General features: G+C 44.8%; 1 protein-coding gene across 1 annotated transcript in view; it reads left to right on the forward strand.

Annotated features, from left to right (window-relative positions):
• Positions 1 to 18,839, forward strand: part of OGA (O-GlcNAcase) — a 46,486-nt gene that overhangs the window by 13,406 nt on the left and 14,241 nt on the right. Inside the window, exons 8-12 of the mRNA XM_069754066.1 lie at positions 73 to 231; positions 1,267 to 1,877; positions 9,072 to 9,246; positions 14,802 to 14,887; positions 15,728 to 15,832. Coding sequence (XP_069610167.1) covers positions 73 to 231; positions 1,267 to 1,877; positions 9,072 to 9,246; positions 14,802 to 14,887; positions 15,728 to 15,832 — 1,136 coding nt within the window. The remainder of the gene's footprint in view (positions 1 to 72; positions 232 to 1,266; positions 1,878 to 9,071; positions 9,247 to 14,801; positions 14,888 to 15,727; positions 15,833 to 18,839) is intronic.

Raw genomic sequence — 18,839 nt, forward strand, 5'->3', positions numbered from 1 at the left:
AATCAGGAAATTTTTCTAGTTCTAGCAGGTAAACACATTTCATTTCTCCTCATTTCCTCTCTTCTTTTGCAGCTGACAGTGAGGAAAGCACTGTTTCTATACAGATCAAATTAGAGAATGAAGGCAGCGATGAAGATCTACAAACCGATGTCCTGTACAGTCCACAAATGGCTCTGAAATTGGCGCTGGCAGACTGGCTGCAGGAGTTTGGCGTGCCCCTTCAGTACAGCAGTAAGTTTCAGCTTTTTGTAACGTCTTTCCTTTCTTTCCGTCCTGTCACGTCCTTCCGTCACATCCTTCCTTCCTTTCTTTCCGTCACGTCCTTCTTCCATTCTTTCCGTCACGGCCTTCCTTCCTTTCTTTCCGTCCCGTCATGGCCTTCCTTCCTTTCTTTCCGTCCCGTCATGGCCTTCCTTCCTTTCTTTCTGTCCCGTCATGGCCTTCCTTCCTTTCTTTCCGTCCCGTCATGGCCTTCCTTCCTTTCTTTCCGTCCCGTCATGGCCTTCCTTCCTTTCTTTCTGTCCCGTCATGGCCTTCCTTCCTTTCTTTCCGTCCCGTCATGGCCTTCCTTCCTTTCTTTCCCTCCCTTCACTTTTTTCCTTCCTTCCTTCCTTCCTTCCTTCCTTCCTTCCTTCCTTCCTTCCTTCCTTCCTTCCTTCCTTCCTTCCTTCCTTCCTTCCTTCCTTCCTTCCTTTATTTTCGTCCCGTCACATCAGTCCTTCCTTTCCACCCCGTCACGTCCTTTCTTTCCGTTCCGTCACTGCCGTCCTTCCTTTCTTTCCATCCCTTCACGGCCGATCTTCTTTTCTTTCCATCCTGTCACGTCCGTCCTTACTTTCATGCCACACCTCCACCTGAGAAAAAAAGAACAAATCCAAATATAAAAATTGGGCCTTGTGAAAAAGGCAAAAATTGTTTAAATGAACAAGAAAAAACTTTATAGCTAAAAATAAACCCCTGGAATAATGGATGATGATCTGGTCAGGTACTTGATTTAAAAAAAACAAACACAAAAAACCATAACAGGCGGCAAAAGGGAGATAGTGGGCCTCCGTCTTTTTAGTTGGGCCCATAGACACCCTACACTGTTGCAGGGGGGTGTTGCCTTTTTTTCTCCTTTTACTCACCCAGTATCCGTGTTTATGGTGCAGATGGCTGACTGATACTGTACCTTCATGGTCGGCTACAGAGAAAATTCTCTTGAGAAGCCTTTGTACATTATCAATGTGTGTAAGAATGTTTTATTTATCTTCTCCTCTTTACCAGACCGTCAACTGGCGCACAGCGGAGCAAAATCCACAGTTATTGGAATGGCGCCTTTAATTTCGACCCCATCACTCAATGCTGCAACCACCGTCACAACAGTGTACCAACAGCCCATCATGAGCCAAGGGACGGGACTAAGCAACGAGCCGCCAATGCTCTCCAAAGAGGAGGAGAAAAAGCAGCTGGACGAGGAGCCCATGGAGATGGTGGTGGAAAAGGTAGAAGACGTCAATAAGAACGTTAACCAAGTATTAACTGACATTGTGGAGGGTAAAATGTCAGAGGAGCTGAAGCCGATGGACACTGATAAAGAGAGCGTGGGCGAGGTGAAGTCCTCCGAGTCCTGTATGCAGGAGGACGTGTGTAATGACATTGCCCCAATGCAGACTGACGAGCAGGTCCACAAGGATCAGTTTATCCCTGGCCCTAATGAGAAGCCGCTGTACACCGCCGACGCCGTCAACCTAGACGACTTGCAGTTACTTGCTGACCTATTTTACTTGCCTTATGAGCATGGACCAAAAGGTGCCCAGATGTTAAAGGAATTTCAGTGGTTGCGTGCCAACAGCAGCGTGGTCAGCGTGAACTGCGAGGGACAAGACTCAGACAAAGTGAGTGCAAGAAAGGACCTGTAGATATTACAGCAATATCTATAATGACTATCATGAACCCTACTATCTGTATTCACAACTAATCTGACCCTTCTTTTTAACCTCTTAAAGGGGTTGTCAGTCTGCTCACTTCTGCATGTGTACCTGAGCTGCTCTCATGTCGTTATGTCTGCACATATCTGCCAGGACGTGTTCACGATTCTGGTTAACGGGTATGTGCAGATGCAACATCATCAGTACTGGTCACCTCCTGATCTGGAAAGGAGTAAAAAGACAATTCAAAAGTGTCGAAGGTGAGTGCCAGACAACACAAGGGAATGTTTGTAAAATAATTTTTTTATTTTTTTTTTTGTTTTTTTTTTTGTTTCTGGCTTACTGATCACTTTAAAAAGCAATGTCTATGGAAAGCAGTGCGGCTTCCATTGGTCCCAGAGATCACAGGATCATCGGTCACATAACCTAAAGGTACCGTCACACTAGACGATATCGCTAGCGATCCGTGACGTTGCAGCGTCCTCGCTAGCGATATCGTCCAGTGTGACAGGCAGCAGCGATCAGGCCCCTGCTGTGCTGTCGCTGGTCGGGGAAGAAAGTCCAGAACTTTATTTGGTCGCTGGACTCCCCGTAGACATCGCTGAATCGGCGTGTGTGACACCGATTCAGCGATGTCTTCACTGGTAACCAGGGTAAACATCGGGTAACTAAGCGCAGGGCCGCGCTTAGTAATCCGATGTTTACCCTGGTTACCATCCTAAAAGTAAAAAAAACAAACACTACATACTTACCTACAGCCGTCTGTCCTCCAGCGCTGTGCTCTGCACTCCTCCTGCTCTGGCTGTGAGCGTCGGTCAGCCGGAAAGCAGAGCGGTGACGTCACCGCTCTGCTTTCCGGCCGCTGTGCTCACAGACAGTACAGGAGGAGAGCAGAGCACAGCGCTGGAGGACAGACGGCTGTAGGTAAGTATGTAGTGTTTGTTTTTTTTACTGTTAGGATGGTAACTAGGGTAAACATCGGATTACTAAGCGCGGCCCTGCGCTTAGTTACCCGATGTTTACCCTGGTTACCGGCATTGTTGGTCGCTGGAGAGCGGTCTGTGTGACAGCTCTCCAGCGACCAAACAGCGACGCTGCAGCGATCCGGATCGTTGTCGGTATCGCTGCAGCATCGCTAAGTGTGACGGTACCTTAACTGGGACCAGCAGAGCCATGACAGTGATTTGTTAGGGCTGCATTACCTTACAGTTGCAAATGCTTAAAGGGGTTGTCCGGGACTTCTAAAGGATGGGCCACGAGTGTTAAAGTCCCAAACAACCCCTTTAACCTCCAGTTATTGGAAAAATAAGCATTAGTAAAAAAAATTTTTAAATCTATGCAATGTCCCTTTGAAGGTCTTCAACCCTTTGCAGTGGGGGGATAGCTCGTAGTAATAATATATACATACTTGCCAATCCTAGATATTGTTTCCATTTTGCTGCATTAAAGAAAAATATAGTGTTTGAATGTTAAAAAAAAGAAAAAAAAAAGTGTATGCTGCTGACATTAGGCAAAAAAAAAAAAAATAATTAGCTCCTCCTCAGCAGTAGACACCCACCGACCAGAACAAAGAAACAAAGTTTGTCAGTTATAGCTAAGTGTCAGTAGGAGGCAGACCTGGATCTGATCCCTGATCCGTCTTTTTTCCCTTAGGTCACCTTGTTGTGTTTTATTAATTCCCTTTTACTTTTCATTTTCTTCTCTTTAGGCTAATAGGGTGTAACGTCTCTCCCTGTATTCCCAAAATAAGCGACCGAGAGAGCAGTGTGGTGCCGTCCACATCCTAACATCTCTGGTCTGTGGGACAGAACCTTGCCCCTAGACACTTCAAACGTGTCTTAGTGCGCTTCATGGTAGCCAATCCTTGCCTGTTGCCCACCCCAGCCCTCTTCTCGGCGTGGTGTTGGGAAGAAGACGATGGTCATTCCTCAGTCACCCTCCCCTGTCAGGGTCGACACAGTCTTCTGCACCGTCTGGGACCACGACGGTGGAGAAAGGAAGATGCCTTTTTCAAGTGACACCCTCCTCACATAGGGGCTCCTGATGTCATCCTCAGGATGGAGAAGATGGAGTCGGGACCTTGACCAGACACTGTACTGTCCTTTTTTTCCCCAGAGTCCCTCTCTATGGCGGTGGGGCTATCAGCATAGATAGAGATCCCAGCTCTTCTTCTTCCAGAGCGCACTTCCATCTCACCAAAATATATTCAAATTTAGACCCTGGCTTTCTGACCTTGGAGTGGGCTGTTTCTATCTCAATCAGTAATTGACCTAACCAAGGTATCCCAGTCCCATAGTGCCGGTCCTTGTACGTTTACCTAATTTGTCAGCCGCTACCAGTAACATAGTAACATAGTAACATAGTTAGTAAGGCCGAAAAAAGACATTTGTCCATCCAGTTCAGCCTATATTCCATCATAATAAATACCCAGATCTATGTCCTTCTACAGAACCTAATAATTGTATGATACAATATTGTTCTGCTCCAGGAAGACATCCAGGCCTCTCTTGAACCCCTCGACTGAGTTCGCCATCACCACCTCTTCAGGCAAGCAATTCCAGATTCTCACTGCCCTAACAGTAAAGAATCCTCTTCTATGTTGGTGGAAAAACCTTCTCTCCTCCAGACGCAAAGAATGTACTCTGATCGTTCCTCAGGATGAATCGCAGGCACCCATCCATCACACTCAACATGGCAGATCAAGTATTAGATATAAGAAGTGGGCTCACACCAGTTCCTCATCTGGTTCCCATTCCCCCTCTACGTTCTTCAGGACCCTCGGTATCCCACTACTCCTTTCCTGAGGTGGCCACGGGGTCCGACCTTGATTTACAGTCAGAATTTGAAGCCGACACGGATCAGTCATCCAAACTCCAGGTTATGGTCAGCAGACTCATATCTGCCTTCAATTAGACCCTCAATATTAAGGAGGAGGAGGGTCCTACCCCGGACTGATGTCTCATTTAAATTCATAAGGAATTTGAGTGAATCTTTACAAAACAGTGGGAACACCCGGAAAAATGATTTAAATGTAGAAGGCAGTTGGATATATTGTATCTTTTTGGGCCCTATTTCCTCAATAAATGGTCAGAATCCCCCACTGTGGACCTTTTAGTCTCACGCTTGTTTAAGACTGTCCTGCCACTCCCGGATGGCGCCTCCCTCAAGAACTCCACTGACAAAGATCGAGGCCCTAGCCAAGTACGCCTTTCAGGCTGCTGGCGTCTCTCTCTACCCCACCTTCAACTTCCTCATGGGTAGCTGTCAGTTTCCGACTGCGTAAAGCTCCTTCGTCAGGGCATCTTATCAGCAGCCTTGCAGGATCAACTGGCTGATGTTGCGGATCAGATTGCCGACGCAGCAAAATATGTACTCGCCACGTCTTTTGACTCCGCCGGCTGTTCCGTCCGTGTTAACAGCAATATTGTCGCTATACATAAAATTCTGTCTCAAGGCCTGGAATGTGCATCCCACTTCCAAAAAGTCCCTTCGCAATCTCCCCTTCAAGGGATCACAATGGGTCTAAGCTGGATCACCTCACCTTGGACACCACCGGCGGTAAGATTATCTCTCTTCCCCAGTCTAAGCCTAAACATCCATTCACCAGGAGACGTTCTTTTCAGGTTCGCCCCTTTCGTCATTTCTCTTCCCTTGAAAACTCCCCCCTTCTTTCCAAAGGGATTGTAGTCATTCCCTACCTGGACGACCTCCTGATAATGGGTCTGTCCTTCCGAGACTGTTTTGAAAGTCTTCAGGTCGCCCTGGGCATTTGCCTGTCTAGGATGGGTAGTCCACACAGCAAAATCGTCTCTGATCCCGGGCAAGCTTCTAGTTCTCCTAGGCATGCTATTCGATACCGCTCGTTGAAGAGTCCTTCTTTCAGAGGAAAAGATCTCCACACTCCACCTGGGGACTCGTTCTCGAAGACACCCATTTCTATGTCTCTGCATGAAAGTTCTAGAGAAGATCACCGCGATGGAAGCCGTTCCTTTCGCACAGTTCGACCCCATCCAGCTAGCCCTCCCATTCAGCTTGAGAAAAAAGGATCTAGTCTCTGGATCGTTCCATTCTTCTGCCTCTTTGAGACAGTCGTTGGCATGGTGGAGTCTCTCCCCCTCTGTTCGGGATTGGAGATCATTCCTTCACCTTCACTGGCAAGTTGTCACGACAGACGCCAGTCTCCTCGGATGGAGGGGCGTTCTTTTTTTCATCACACATGTCCAGGGTCGCTGGAACTCTCGGGAGTCCTCTGTCCCCATCAACCTTCTGGAAATCGGGGCCATTTACTGATCTCTTCGCCACTATCAGGTCCTTCTAGGTGACCAACCAGTACGCATTCAATGAGACAATGCCGTGGCATACATAAACTACCAGGGCGGGTCACGCAGACAGTACATCATGCTAGAGGTCTCACGGATTCTAACCTGGGCCAAGTGGCATGTGCCAGCAATATCAGCAGTACACATTCCATGCGTGGACAACTGGGCTGACTTCCTAAGCCGTCTGGGTCTCCCCTCGGGCGAGTGGTCTCTACCCCTCTGTGTTCGATCAGATCTGTCATAGGTGGGGCAATCCTGAATGTCGATCTAATGGCATCATCTCGGATGAATCACAGTGTCCCTAGGTTTGTGGCCAGGTCTCACGACCCCCTGGCTGTCAGTTATGACGCCCTTGTCATTCCCTGGTCTCAGTTTCTACTTCCGTAACTTTTTCCACCTCTTCCGCTGATACCCAGACTCTTCAAGAAGATCGAGGTGGAAGGAGTTCCAGTCATCCTAGTGGCTCCATACTGCCATAGATGAGCCTGCCACATAATTGGTCAAACTATACATGGATGTACTTTAGAAACTCCCAGACCGACCGGACTTACTCTCTCAGGGTCCCCGCTTCCACCAGAATTCTTGGTCTCTCAATTTAATGGCATGCCCGTCAAGACTGCCGTCTTTAGAGAGGCAGGCTTCTCTTCTCAGGTCATACAGACCATGATCAAGGCAAGGAAACCTGTTTCCTTTTATCTTTAGATCTGGAATGCCTTCCTTCGCTAGTGTGAGAATAGCAACACAACACCCATGTCTTTTTTTTCACTTTTCATCCTGGCTTTCTTGCAATCAGGACAGGGGTCCGGTTTATCCCTTAGTGCTCTCATGGGTCACATATAAGCTCTTTCAGCTCTTTTTCAATGGAATTTGGCACCTTGTCACCAGGTCAAGACCTTCCTTCAAGGAGGTGCTCGCTCAGTTCCACCATATTGTACCCATGTGGACCCATGGGATCTTAACCTAGTTTTGAGCTTTCTTCAGGCCCCCCCCCCCTCCCCCTTTGAACCCATTCAGGACATCGCGTCCTCCCTTCTCACCTGGAAGGTGGTCTTTGTGGTTGCAATCACTGTCAGAAGGGTCTCATACCTATGCTTCGGCTGACGCAACACCTTTCTACCTAGGCTGGCAAGTGGCTGTTGCCCTACCTGATTTGAGCATGATAGTCTGTCCCCTGTTTTGGGACTGCTTTAGGATGTCTTGAGGCTACCTGTTTGCCCCAATGAAGCAGTAAAGAAAGGGGGATTTTTGGTACTGGCCATAAAATCTTTCTTGGAGCCTTCATTGGAGCACACAGCACCCACCCTTATTTTGTTGTGCCTATGTTGGTCCTGTGGGCCTTAGTTGGGCCTGTATATAGTTATTTGTTGTTGCTTCTCCTACTGCTTTTTCACTACCTAGCAAACTGTGTGCCAGTTGGTGAATGTATCCTGCTGAGGAGGAGCTAAATCTTTTTTGCCTAGTGTTAGCCTCGTAGCGACAGCAGCATACACCCCATGGATACCTGTGTCCCCCAATAAAGGCTCCCAAGAGATTTTACGGTGAGTATCAAAAATCCTTCTTTTAAGCACAGTGTTGCAAAAAACACTGTTTAAAAAGAAAAAAGGTGAAAAGTTAGTGTCTACACTTTTGACAAACTCAACATCAGAAAATTTGTTCGGCTCTCTGGCATTAATCACTGAAACAAAGGGCACACGCATTCAGCCAAGCATGGCTCGTTTTAGCTGTGTGTCTGTCTTCTCCGTCCATATCGTTGTCATGTTTGACTTATAGAATGTTGGAAGGGACCTCCAGGGTCATCGTGTCCAACCCCCTGCTCAATGCAGGATTCACTAAACCATCTCAAACTGATATCTGTCCAGTCTCTGTTTTGAAGACTGCCATTTGAAGGAGAGCGTGCCACCTCTCGTGGCAGCCTGTTCCACTCATTGATCACCCTCACTGTCAAAAAGTTTTAGCTAATCTGTATCTTCTCCCTTTCAGTTTCATTCCATTGCTTCTCCTGTTTCAATGAGCAAATGAGAATAAGGATGATCCCTCTACACTGTGACAGCCCTTCAGATATTTGTAGACCGCTATTAAGTCTCCTCTTTGCCTTCTTTTTTGCAATCAAAACATTGCCAGATTCTTTAACCGTTCCTTGTAGGACACACTTTGCAGTCCGCTCACCATCCTGGTAGCTCTTCTCTGATCTTGCTCCAGTTTTTCAATGTCCTTTTTTTTTTTTTTTTTTTAAATGTTGTGCCCAGAACTGGACACAGTGTTCCAGATGAGGCCTGACCAAGGAGAAGTAGAGGGGGATAATTACTTCAGGTGGTCTAGACTTTACGCTTCTTTTAATAGATCCCAGAACTGTTTGCTTTTTTGCTGCTGCATCACACTGTTGACTCATTTACAGTCTGTGATCTATTAGTATACCCAAGTCTCTTTACACATGCTGTTGCTTAGTTCTAGTCCTCCCATTCTGTAGTTGTAATTTTTGTTTTTCTTGTCCGCATGTAGAATATTGCATTTCTCCCAGTTAAATACCATTCTATTAGTCTCTGGCTATTGGTCAAGCTTATCTAAGATCCTTCTGAATCTTTTCTCTGTCTTCTAGGAGGGATAGTTAACACTAGAGCTTCTGTATCGACTGCAGATTTGATGAATTTACCTTTGGTTCCCTTATCTAGATCATTTATAAAAATGTTTAACAGCACTGGGGCCAGGACAGAGCCTTGTGGTACCCCACTTAAAACACTCTTCCGATTAGATGTGCAACCATTTCTGACCACTCTTTGAGTACAATCACTGAGCCAGTTATGAATCCACCTAACCTTAGGCTTCTGTCTTCTGTGTCTTGCAGATCACTGAATGGAGAGAGAGAGCATCCAAATTCGATGAGATGTGCAGTGTTGTGTTGAGCATGTTCACCCGACTTTCTAACTCTCCGAATCGGACCATCCTGTACGACTTGTACCCTTACGTCTGGGATATTAAGAGTATCATTTCTATGGTGAAGTCATTTGTCCAGTGGCTAGGTACGTGACCTAAGAATCCTTTCTGCTACCCTCGCGCTTGATCACACCGTTGCTTGCTCCGGGGTGAACAAAACTTGGGCTAATGATGAATTTAGACTTTTTTTTTTTTCCCCGAGTGAAGCCTCTTTCTTCCTCTTTTTTTTTTTTTCCTATTGTACAGCATGTTTTATTCCCCCTGTGGGCCTATGCAATCATGAAATGTGTAATCTCTGATATTTTGTGTTACTGTGGACCGGTCTGAAAACAATTGGGCTCTGCTCCATACCAAGTGTATCATGGACCCAGTAGCCCGCTGCTTGCTGTGTACCCATAACGCGATTGCTATTTTTGACAGAATTATGCGAGAGCAACAATTGACACCCTGGAAAAAGAGCAAGGTGACATCCCACCCCTCCCCCATTCCCATCAGCGCACGCGAGCTTTGCGCAAGGCTATTCTGGTGCAGAGGGGCTTTTACATCACAGATCCGGGGTGGGCTTCAATTTGAATTGACTCTGGGCAAACCAAATGTTGTGCAGTCGTGGAGATGTCCGCACCGTATTGCGTTTGCAGGTACATTTTCACATTTTTTTTGCTAGTAAACTCTTTGCGTGCACCAGCATGGCCTAGGACTACTTGCGTAGCCTCATTTTATTTTCAGGTTTCAAAGTCGCTTAAAGGAGCAGTGTGGAAATCTTGCTTTTACACGACACAGCAGGCAGCGATGCTGGGGTACTTCGAGGAGCGTCCTCCCTGAAAACGGGGACAACTTGCCACCTATGTGGCTCCAAATTACAAACCTAAATTATAGAAACCAAAACCTGAGTAAATACTCGGGACATATTTTTCTTTTGTCTGAAGGAGCTTTGGATTCCTTGGATACAGACGGAGAATCAAATCTTTAGTTTGCAGAAATCTCGTGCTCACGTGGCGCCTCGGAGCCGCAATTGCTTCCAGACCATAAGCAGATGGTGTGTGTCCTATTCTCTCGTTTACTAACGATTGTATTGTGTCTTCCTCATTGTGCACAGATGGGAGAGACCTGAGCACAAGTGTCTGCTGCTAATGGATGGAGAAAGAAAGACGCATACCGCGCTCTGCCGCCATATTATATAGCACCGCTGTAGACCAGGCAGCGTAGGGAGTCTAGGGCTAACGGATACACTAAAGTCACATTTCTTCAGCCATTTCCACTCTTTGTACAGTTGGAATCACATTACATTTTCAGTTTTTAAAGCCAAAGACAGAAGTGGATGGAGAAATGTAAAGGAAGGACTTATATATTCTTCACCTTCCTACAAGATCCACTTCTGACTTTGGTTCAAAAAGACCTGAATGTGTGATTCCAGCCTTACTGTTACCACCTATAGCCTTAAACGGGTATTCCCGTCTCCAGGATGCTATCCCAATATGTAGTAAGTGTAATAATATTAGCAAATACCTCAAATTAAAAATTGAGTATAGTTCTTCTGGTTAGCTATGTCGCTTACCCCACGTGCAGGGCATTCCAGTAGCTTCGGTATCCATGGATACAATCACTCATATAGTGACAGTTGAACAGCTCTTACTGGTTGAAACCAAGCTACTGCAATGCCCTGCCCATGGGGTAAGCGACAAAGCGAGTCGGATCTATACCAAATTGGTTATTTAAGATATTTGCTATTATTATTATTACACCTATTATATATTGGTATAGGATCTTGGACATTTATGGTATATGCCCTAAATGTGTAATGTGAGACCACCGCATCTATCTCAAGAATAAGTCCCATTGTTAAAAATAAATAAATTAAAAAAAAAAATTAGGTATTAGATCTAGGACCCTCGCCTAGCCTAACATTTATGGCATATGCATTTTTTAGTCCATTTATTAAAAAAAAATTGTTTTATTATGGCCCAAGTCCAATCCTGAAAACTATTTCAAGGAACATAGAAAATACACTAAAAATGTTCTTTGCATTTCTTCCCATAATATATCTGGCTGTTCACTATATTCCAGGAGATCAGCAATGTAACCCTTATTGACTGTAAGACAATTGTGTCTGCAGCAGGAGCCTCCCCCCAAACCTCCTCTGCAATGTCAGTAGCTGAAGAGAGAGAATGTTGAGCTCCGCCCCTTAGCCAAGCCCCACCCTTTTGGAGATCTGCCAGAGATTAAAAGGAAAAAAATATATACCTGAGTGGTTCCATAATCTTCTCTGTTACTTTGATCTTATTTCAACTAAGTATCTATAAAGATATCTGAAGAGCTCAGATGACTGACTGTAGCGAGAGCCTCCCCCATTCTCCATATGTCTGGCAGGAGATCATTGAGTAACCAAGTCCTTTGGATAAATCCAACTTCTCTGCTGGTAGCAAATAGAGCGGGTTATCAGGAGACTGACCTCTGTGTTTCCTGCTGACTGACAACCAGTAAGGGTAGCATCATCTCCTGCTTACGTATCACTTCTAGATTTTGTTATCCTTTAATCCAGTCTTCATTTTTTCAACCTGTCTTGTCCCATATTACAATTAAAACAAAGAAATACGCTGCTCAAAAAATAAAGGAAACCTGAAAATCCCACATCCTATATATCACTGAATGAAATATGCCAGTTGCAAATCTTTATTCATTACATAGTGGTCTGCATTGGGAAAAATAAAACCTAAAAATGATCGATGCAAGTCAAAATGAATATCCCATGGAGGTCTGGATTTGGAATGATGCTCAAAATCAAAGTGGAAAATCAAATTGCAGGCTGATCCAACTTCAGTGGAAATGCCTCAAGACAAGGAAATAATGCTCAGTAGTGTGTGTTGCCTCCACGTGCCTGTATGATCTCCCTACAACGCCTGGGCATGCTCCTGATGAGGCGGCGAATGGTCTCCTGAGGGATCTCCTCCCAGACCTGGACTAAAGCATCCGCCAACTCCTGGACAGTCTGGTGTAACGTGACGTTGCTGGATGGAGCGAGACATGACCCAGATGTGCTCAATTGGATTCAGGTGTGGGGAACGGGCGGGCCAGTCCATAGCTTCAATGCCTTCATCTTGCAGGAACTGCTGACACACTCCGGCCACATGACGTCTGGCATTGTCCTGCATTAGGAGGAACCCAGGGCCAACCGCACCAGCCTATGGTCTCACAAGGGGTCTGAGGATCTCATCCCAATGCATAATTGCAGCCAGCGTGTCTCTGGCAAGCACATGGAGGGCTGTGCGGCCCTTCAAAGAAATGGCACCCCACACCATTACTGACCCACTGCCAAACCGGTCATACTGAAGGATGTTGCAGACAACAGAACATTCTCTACAGCGTCTCCAGACTCTCACATCTGCCACATGTGCTCAGTGTGAACCTGCTCTCATCTGTGAAGAGCACAGGGCGCGAATGTCGAATCTGCCAGTCTCCCTGCACGGTGTTGGGCTGTAAGACACATGGATGTTAGTGGCTGCTGGAGGTCATTTTGCACGGCTCTCGCACCGCTCTTCCTGTTCCTCCCTGCACAAAGGCGGAGGTAGCGGTCCTGCTGCTGGGTGTTTGCCCTCCTACAGCCCCCTCCACGTCTCCTGGTGTACTGGCCTGTCTCCTGGTATCTACTTCATGCTCTGGACACTGTGGTGACAGTCACAGCTACTCTTCCTGCCACAGCTCACATTGATGTGCCATCCTGGATGAGCTGCACTACCTGAGCAACTTCTGTGGATTGTAGACACCGCCGGGTGCTACTATACAGTATCTCTAGGGGTGAGAGCAATGACACAATGTAAAAGTGACCAAAACAGCCAAAAAGTATGAGAACAGAAATGGTCTGTGGTCACCCCCTGTCCCCTGTAGAACCACTCCTTTATATAGGGGCTGTTTTCCTAACTGCCTATCATTTCTACCTGTTTCCTGTTCCATTTCCACAACAGCAGGAGTAATTGATTCACAATCAATGTTGCTTCATAACTGGACAGGTTGATTTCACAGAAGTGTGATGGGCTTGGAGGTGTTTAAGTGTTCCCTTTATTTTTTTGAGCAGTGTATGTAAAGACATATTCTCTGTGTCTTATGAAATCGGCTGTATCCTCCATCCCTTCTCTGTAGAAGACAACTGGCTGCAGCAGGAGCCTCCCCCCTCCAAATACATATAATGATCAGCTACATCCAGTAGTTTACCGATCCTTTTTTTTTTTCTAGTTCTGGAGCACATTTTGCTTTACAACAATTCTTTGATTTAATGAAGTTACTCCAGATTGAAGCTTTGCTTTCAGTAACCTGCAGCTCACTGGAAAGCCAATAGTAATTACTCTCTGCCCTGTAGTACATGGCAATACAGTACCTTTTTTCCTCTCCGCTATACTATCAGCTGCCAGAAGGGGAAGAAGACTGATTCTGTCTTGAGCTTTTACCATTAAGAGTGGAAGGGGAACACTTGGAGGCAAAAAATGTTAGAAACACTGCAGATTACTTTCCCTTCCTAATACTACATGAAACATTAATGCTCACTGACTAATGATGGGGCTGGCTCCTCTGTTTTTTTTTCTAAGTGCCTTATTATAGCACGGGCAGAATATATATATATATATATATATATATATATATATATATATATATATATATATATATATATATATATATATATATATATATATATTCTGAGCTGTGTATGATTGGCCTTAATTGTAAGATGTGGAAATGGGAATAAGTTACTTCCGTTAATGCTTTATTAGAAGACGTACATTATAAAGATTGCTGCCAGCTGCAATGACTGATATCAACGCTTTATACAGTAGATAACACAGGATCCACCATTCACAATAGGTGATATCACAGCTCACCTCCTCCTCCTGTGTAATGATGTAATGTAATGACTGATAACACCTCTATATACAGTAAATAACACAGGATCCACTATTCACAATAGGTGATATCACAGCTCACCTCCTCCTCCTGTGCAATGACTGATAACACCGCTATATACAGTAGATATTATAGGATCCACCATTCACATTAGATGATGTCACAGCTCACCTCCTCCTCCTCCTGTACAGTGTTATGATGGATGAATTCCCTTTAGATGCCTGGTTTGCACTCTTGTATACACTAGATAGTTCCTGCTGACGAGGGAGGATTCACACTTGCACTCGGGCCCTAGGTCTCGCTGTATAGTCCTCTGTAGTAACCTGTGGAGTATAGATCAGAGTCGGCTGTCGGCCGCCTGCACCTGTTGTGTATCTGACCACCTCGGAGGCTTTGGATCCACCTTGCATTAGGCTGAGGCAATGATGGTAGGGTTGGTCACCCATTGCAGTTTCCTATTTGCAGTCCTCTTATCTGCAGATCCTTGTGGTTACGTTTTTATTATAAGGTGGCAGCAGAGTAAATGATGGATAAATGTGACTTGAGTACTAGGAATAGGGCTGTCATATTACTTGCTGCCACTAGATGTCAGCGCGGCAGGTCTTTGTCTGTTCTGCAGCAGGGGGAGGAGGCTGGAGCATTATTGAAGTTAGGGAGTCCTCAGGTATTTTGCTGAAAATGCAGACAAAAAAAATAAAAACCCTAAAAACCCCTACATATAATGTTCTCCGCTTGGATCTGATTTCAACAGGGTGTCGTAGTCAATCTTCAGCACAGTTCTTAAGTGGAGACCAAGAGCCCATGGCCTTTAGAGGAGGTCTAGCAGGAGAGTTCCAGGTATCAATATGAATTCAAAACTCAATGACTTTATTTATGTTCACACGTTAATTTTGGACAATCCGTTTCTGTGCCTCCCGAGGGGATGAAAGGCTTGGTCTGCTGAAGGCTTAGACTGTAACAACCTCATATCCACAAACTCATTTATTACTTTCTTTTAACCATCCTGTTTTTCAGGTGGAGGAGACGTTGCGGTCCCAAGCGCCGGCAGCGAAATAGCATAGCACGTTGTCGCGTTTCACACTATTCCTTTGCAGGTCGCATTGCGCTCGCCCCTTTCGCGCACACGCGCAGCAAGCGCAAGCTTGGCGCTCCTACACTGAAACTCCATGAACAAAGGTGAAGCGGTAGATTTAATTCTTGAAGTACTTTACCATACTGGGGGTGATCGATACCAATTTGCTCATGAACTTTCCGGCGCAGCTGATCTTTTTCCCTCTCACAGGTGTCCTGGCGCGCGCTGCATGTGGTGGCATAGTACTGTGCAGGACGGCGCGCCTCCTCTTGTCACAGTCAACCCTCTTCAGACCAATCCTATTCACGTGCCATTCGCGTTATGGCGCTATACTGCACCTGCAAAGGTAGCCAAGATGTTACCCTGCGGGGCACACTGATGTGAATTGACCTCGGTGTGCATTTTTTTTTTATAGTTTTTTTATTTATTTTATTTTTTTTGGGCTCTGCTGAGATATTCCTGCAGTAGCATGTTTATTTATTTTTTTTTTTTTAACAGTGCCGTTCAGATATTTTTTTTATACATTTTTTTTTTATTTTATAATTTTGCTTTCATTCTGATACTTCCAGCTCTGACTTACCTTTTGTTCTTCTTATTTTTCCTAGCGTTTGCTTCCAATTGAGGGAGCAAATGACCTGTTTTTTCAGCCTCCTCCCCTGACGCCGACTTCTAAAGTCTACTCCATAAGACCTTATTATCCAAAGGATGAGGTGAGTCTCTCATGTCCCTAGTAATTTACCTCCCCCCTCCACCTGTACAATAACTGCTAAGTCAGGATCCACCATTCACAATAGATGATGCCACAGCTCACCTCCTCCTCCTGTACAATGACTGATAACACCTCTATATGCAGTAGATAATACAGGATCCACCATTCACAATAGGTGATGTCACAGCTCACCTCCTCCTCCTGTACAGTGACTGATAACACCTCTATATACAGTAGATAACACAGAATCCACCACTCACAATAGCTGATGTCACAGCTCACCTCCTCCTCCTGTACAGTGACTGATAACACCTCTATATACAGTAGATAACACAGGAGCCACCATTCACAATAGGTGATGTCACAGCTCACCTCCTCCTCCTGTACAATGACTGATAACACCTCTATATACAGTAGATAACACAGGAGCCACCATTCACAATAGGTGATGTCACAGCTCTCCTCCTCCTCCTGTACAATGATAGGAAACACCATTATATATAGTTGTAACATTTTTGCAGATTTCTCAGAGATAAATACTTAGAAACACTGCATCATCAAAATAGTAAAAGTTTTAAGAAAGACTATTTTTTTTTTTTAAACATAAATTTTTATTTACAAATTTTAAGAAAGACTATTTTTTTTTTTTAAACATAAATTTTTATTTACAAATTGTGTCAAGCATTACATCTTATTGACATTAAATTCTTAATAATTAACACAACGTTATGGGGATTAGGGAAGGGAAGAGGATAGGGGAAATGGTGACATTACAATAACTATCCAATCACATTCTCTATATGCAAATCTGCAAAGTCATTTAAGAACGGTATTTAAACGGAAAGATAACCAATTGTTCCATTTTTTCTGAAATTGAGCTATATTATTATTAGATGTAGCGATTATTTTTTCTGATAGGCAATTTTCGTTGATCAGTGATACGACCTCGGGCAGTGAGGGGCACCTGGAGTTTTTCCAGTAACTAGCAATTTTGAGTCTTGTTGCTACAATAATATGTACAATCACTGTACGGAACTCATAGGGAAACGAGTCCAAATCAATAGCGAGTAACGCCTGCTGTGCATTAAGAGTCACCGGTATACCACAAATCTGGAACATCAGATGATCTATGGCTGCCCACAGACGTCTAATTCTGTCACAACTCCACCATATATGTAGCATGTCTGCACAGGGGTCTCCACACCTCCAGCACGTGTCTGGGGAACTGCAGAACATCCTGGACAATCTACTGGGAGTGAAATACCACCGATATAACAATTTCCTGGCGTTTTCTATGTGGTTAGTACATTTAGATTGGCTTCCAATAATTAAGAAGGATGCCCTCCACTGATCGGGTGTGAATGTGCAGTTTAGGTCTTTTTCCCACTTTTGCAGGTATGTAGTTAGAGAGGGCAGAGTATTCTCCAACATACAGTCGTAGCTTGTGGACAGCGCTCTAATCTGTGATGTCGGGTTCATCAGCATAGAGTAAAGTTTAGATGGCGGTGCAGGCATCTGTTTTTTCCTTTCAGTTAGGAAATGCCGGATCTGCAAATATTTGTAAAAATCCCTTTGAGGAACATTGTATTTATCTCTCAATGATGTAAAAGTAATTAATTCCTCCCCCTCATACAAGTTCCCAATTGAGGTGGTTTTGGGTAAATTCCAATTTTTAAGTTTGAGGTCCGGGATACAATGCTCCAGTGTCTCTATAGGAGCTTTAAGGAATTTGGTTTGTATAAGGCCTAATTTATTAGTCAACACACTCCATAGCTCCAGAGCCGCGTCTATTGTTGGGGACATTTTTAGGTTTCTATTAGGGACTTTAGTTTGATGTGCATGGTAAAAAGCTGAGACATTGGAGGTTCTCATCAAATGTTTTTCAATTGCTATCCAGTGCCGATCATCATCATTATTCCACATGAATCGTAACTGTTCGAATAATGCGGCCCTGTAGTACCGGACCACTGAGGGGCACCCCAGGCCACCCTTACTCATAGGGATGTAAAGCGTGTCCGCTTGGACTCTGGGTTTTCTCTCCTGCCAAATGTATTTTAAAATCATTGCTTGAATCTCTTTTAATATTTTCATTGGGAATATGATGGGGAGATTGCGGAACAAATACAGTATTTGTGGGAGAATGAACATTTTTACCGATGCAATCCTGCCCAGCCATGATAGTTCGTGTTTCTTCATACGTAACATGTCAGTTTGGATTTTCTTCCTTAGAGACTCATAATTCAGTGATAGCATTTTATCTGCCGAGAGTGTCAGCCGAATACCCAAATACTCAATGTGGTCATTTTCCCACTTAAAAGGGTACTTATTCTCAAAGCTTTTGGGGTGTTTTGTGAGAGGGGTCAGGTTTAATACCTGGCATTTAGACACGTTCAGCTTATAATATGATATTTTAGTATATGAATCGATTACTTGCATTGCTGCCGGTAATGATTCTGTCGGGTTTGTTAACGCTAGAATGATGTCGTCAGCAAATAAGCCTATTTTGTGTTCCGTTTTATTCACCTGAATTCCTGATATCATCGAGTGTGATCTAATTTTCTGCGCTAGAGGCTCAATCACCAAAGCGAATATAAGGGGTGATAGCGGACACCCCTGTCTCGTCCCGTTAGTAATAGTAAACCTGTCCGACATCATTCCAGAGACAGAAACCGATGCTGATGGGTGAGAATATAGCAGAGTGATTGCTTTAGCAATATTACCCGTAAATCCGAATCTGGCCAGAACCTCAAACAGGTATCCCCAATGCACCCGATCGAACGCCTTCTCCGCGTCCAGGGATAGGAGCAGAGAAGGCGTCCGGTCGCTCCCCGCCACATGGATGAGGTCAATCATTCGTCTGGTGCCGTCCAATGTCTGTCTAGATTTGATAAATCCAACCTGGTCTCTGTGCACCAGGGAAGGGATTACATCGGAGAGTCTATTTGCTAAGATTTTTGAGTACAGTTTGAGGTCAGTATTTAGTAGGGATATTGGCCTGAAATTACTTG

Source organism: Ranitomeya imitator, chromosome 2 (assembly GCF_032444005.1).
Source record: "Ranitomeya imitator isolate aRanImi1 chromosome 2, aRanImi1.pri, whole genome shotgun sequence".
NCBI classification, from domain to species: domain Eukaryota; kingdom Metazoa; phylum Chordata; class Amphibia; order Anura; family Dendrobatidae; genus Ranitomeya; species Ranitomeya imitator.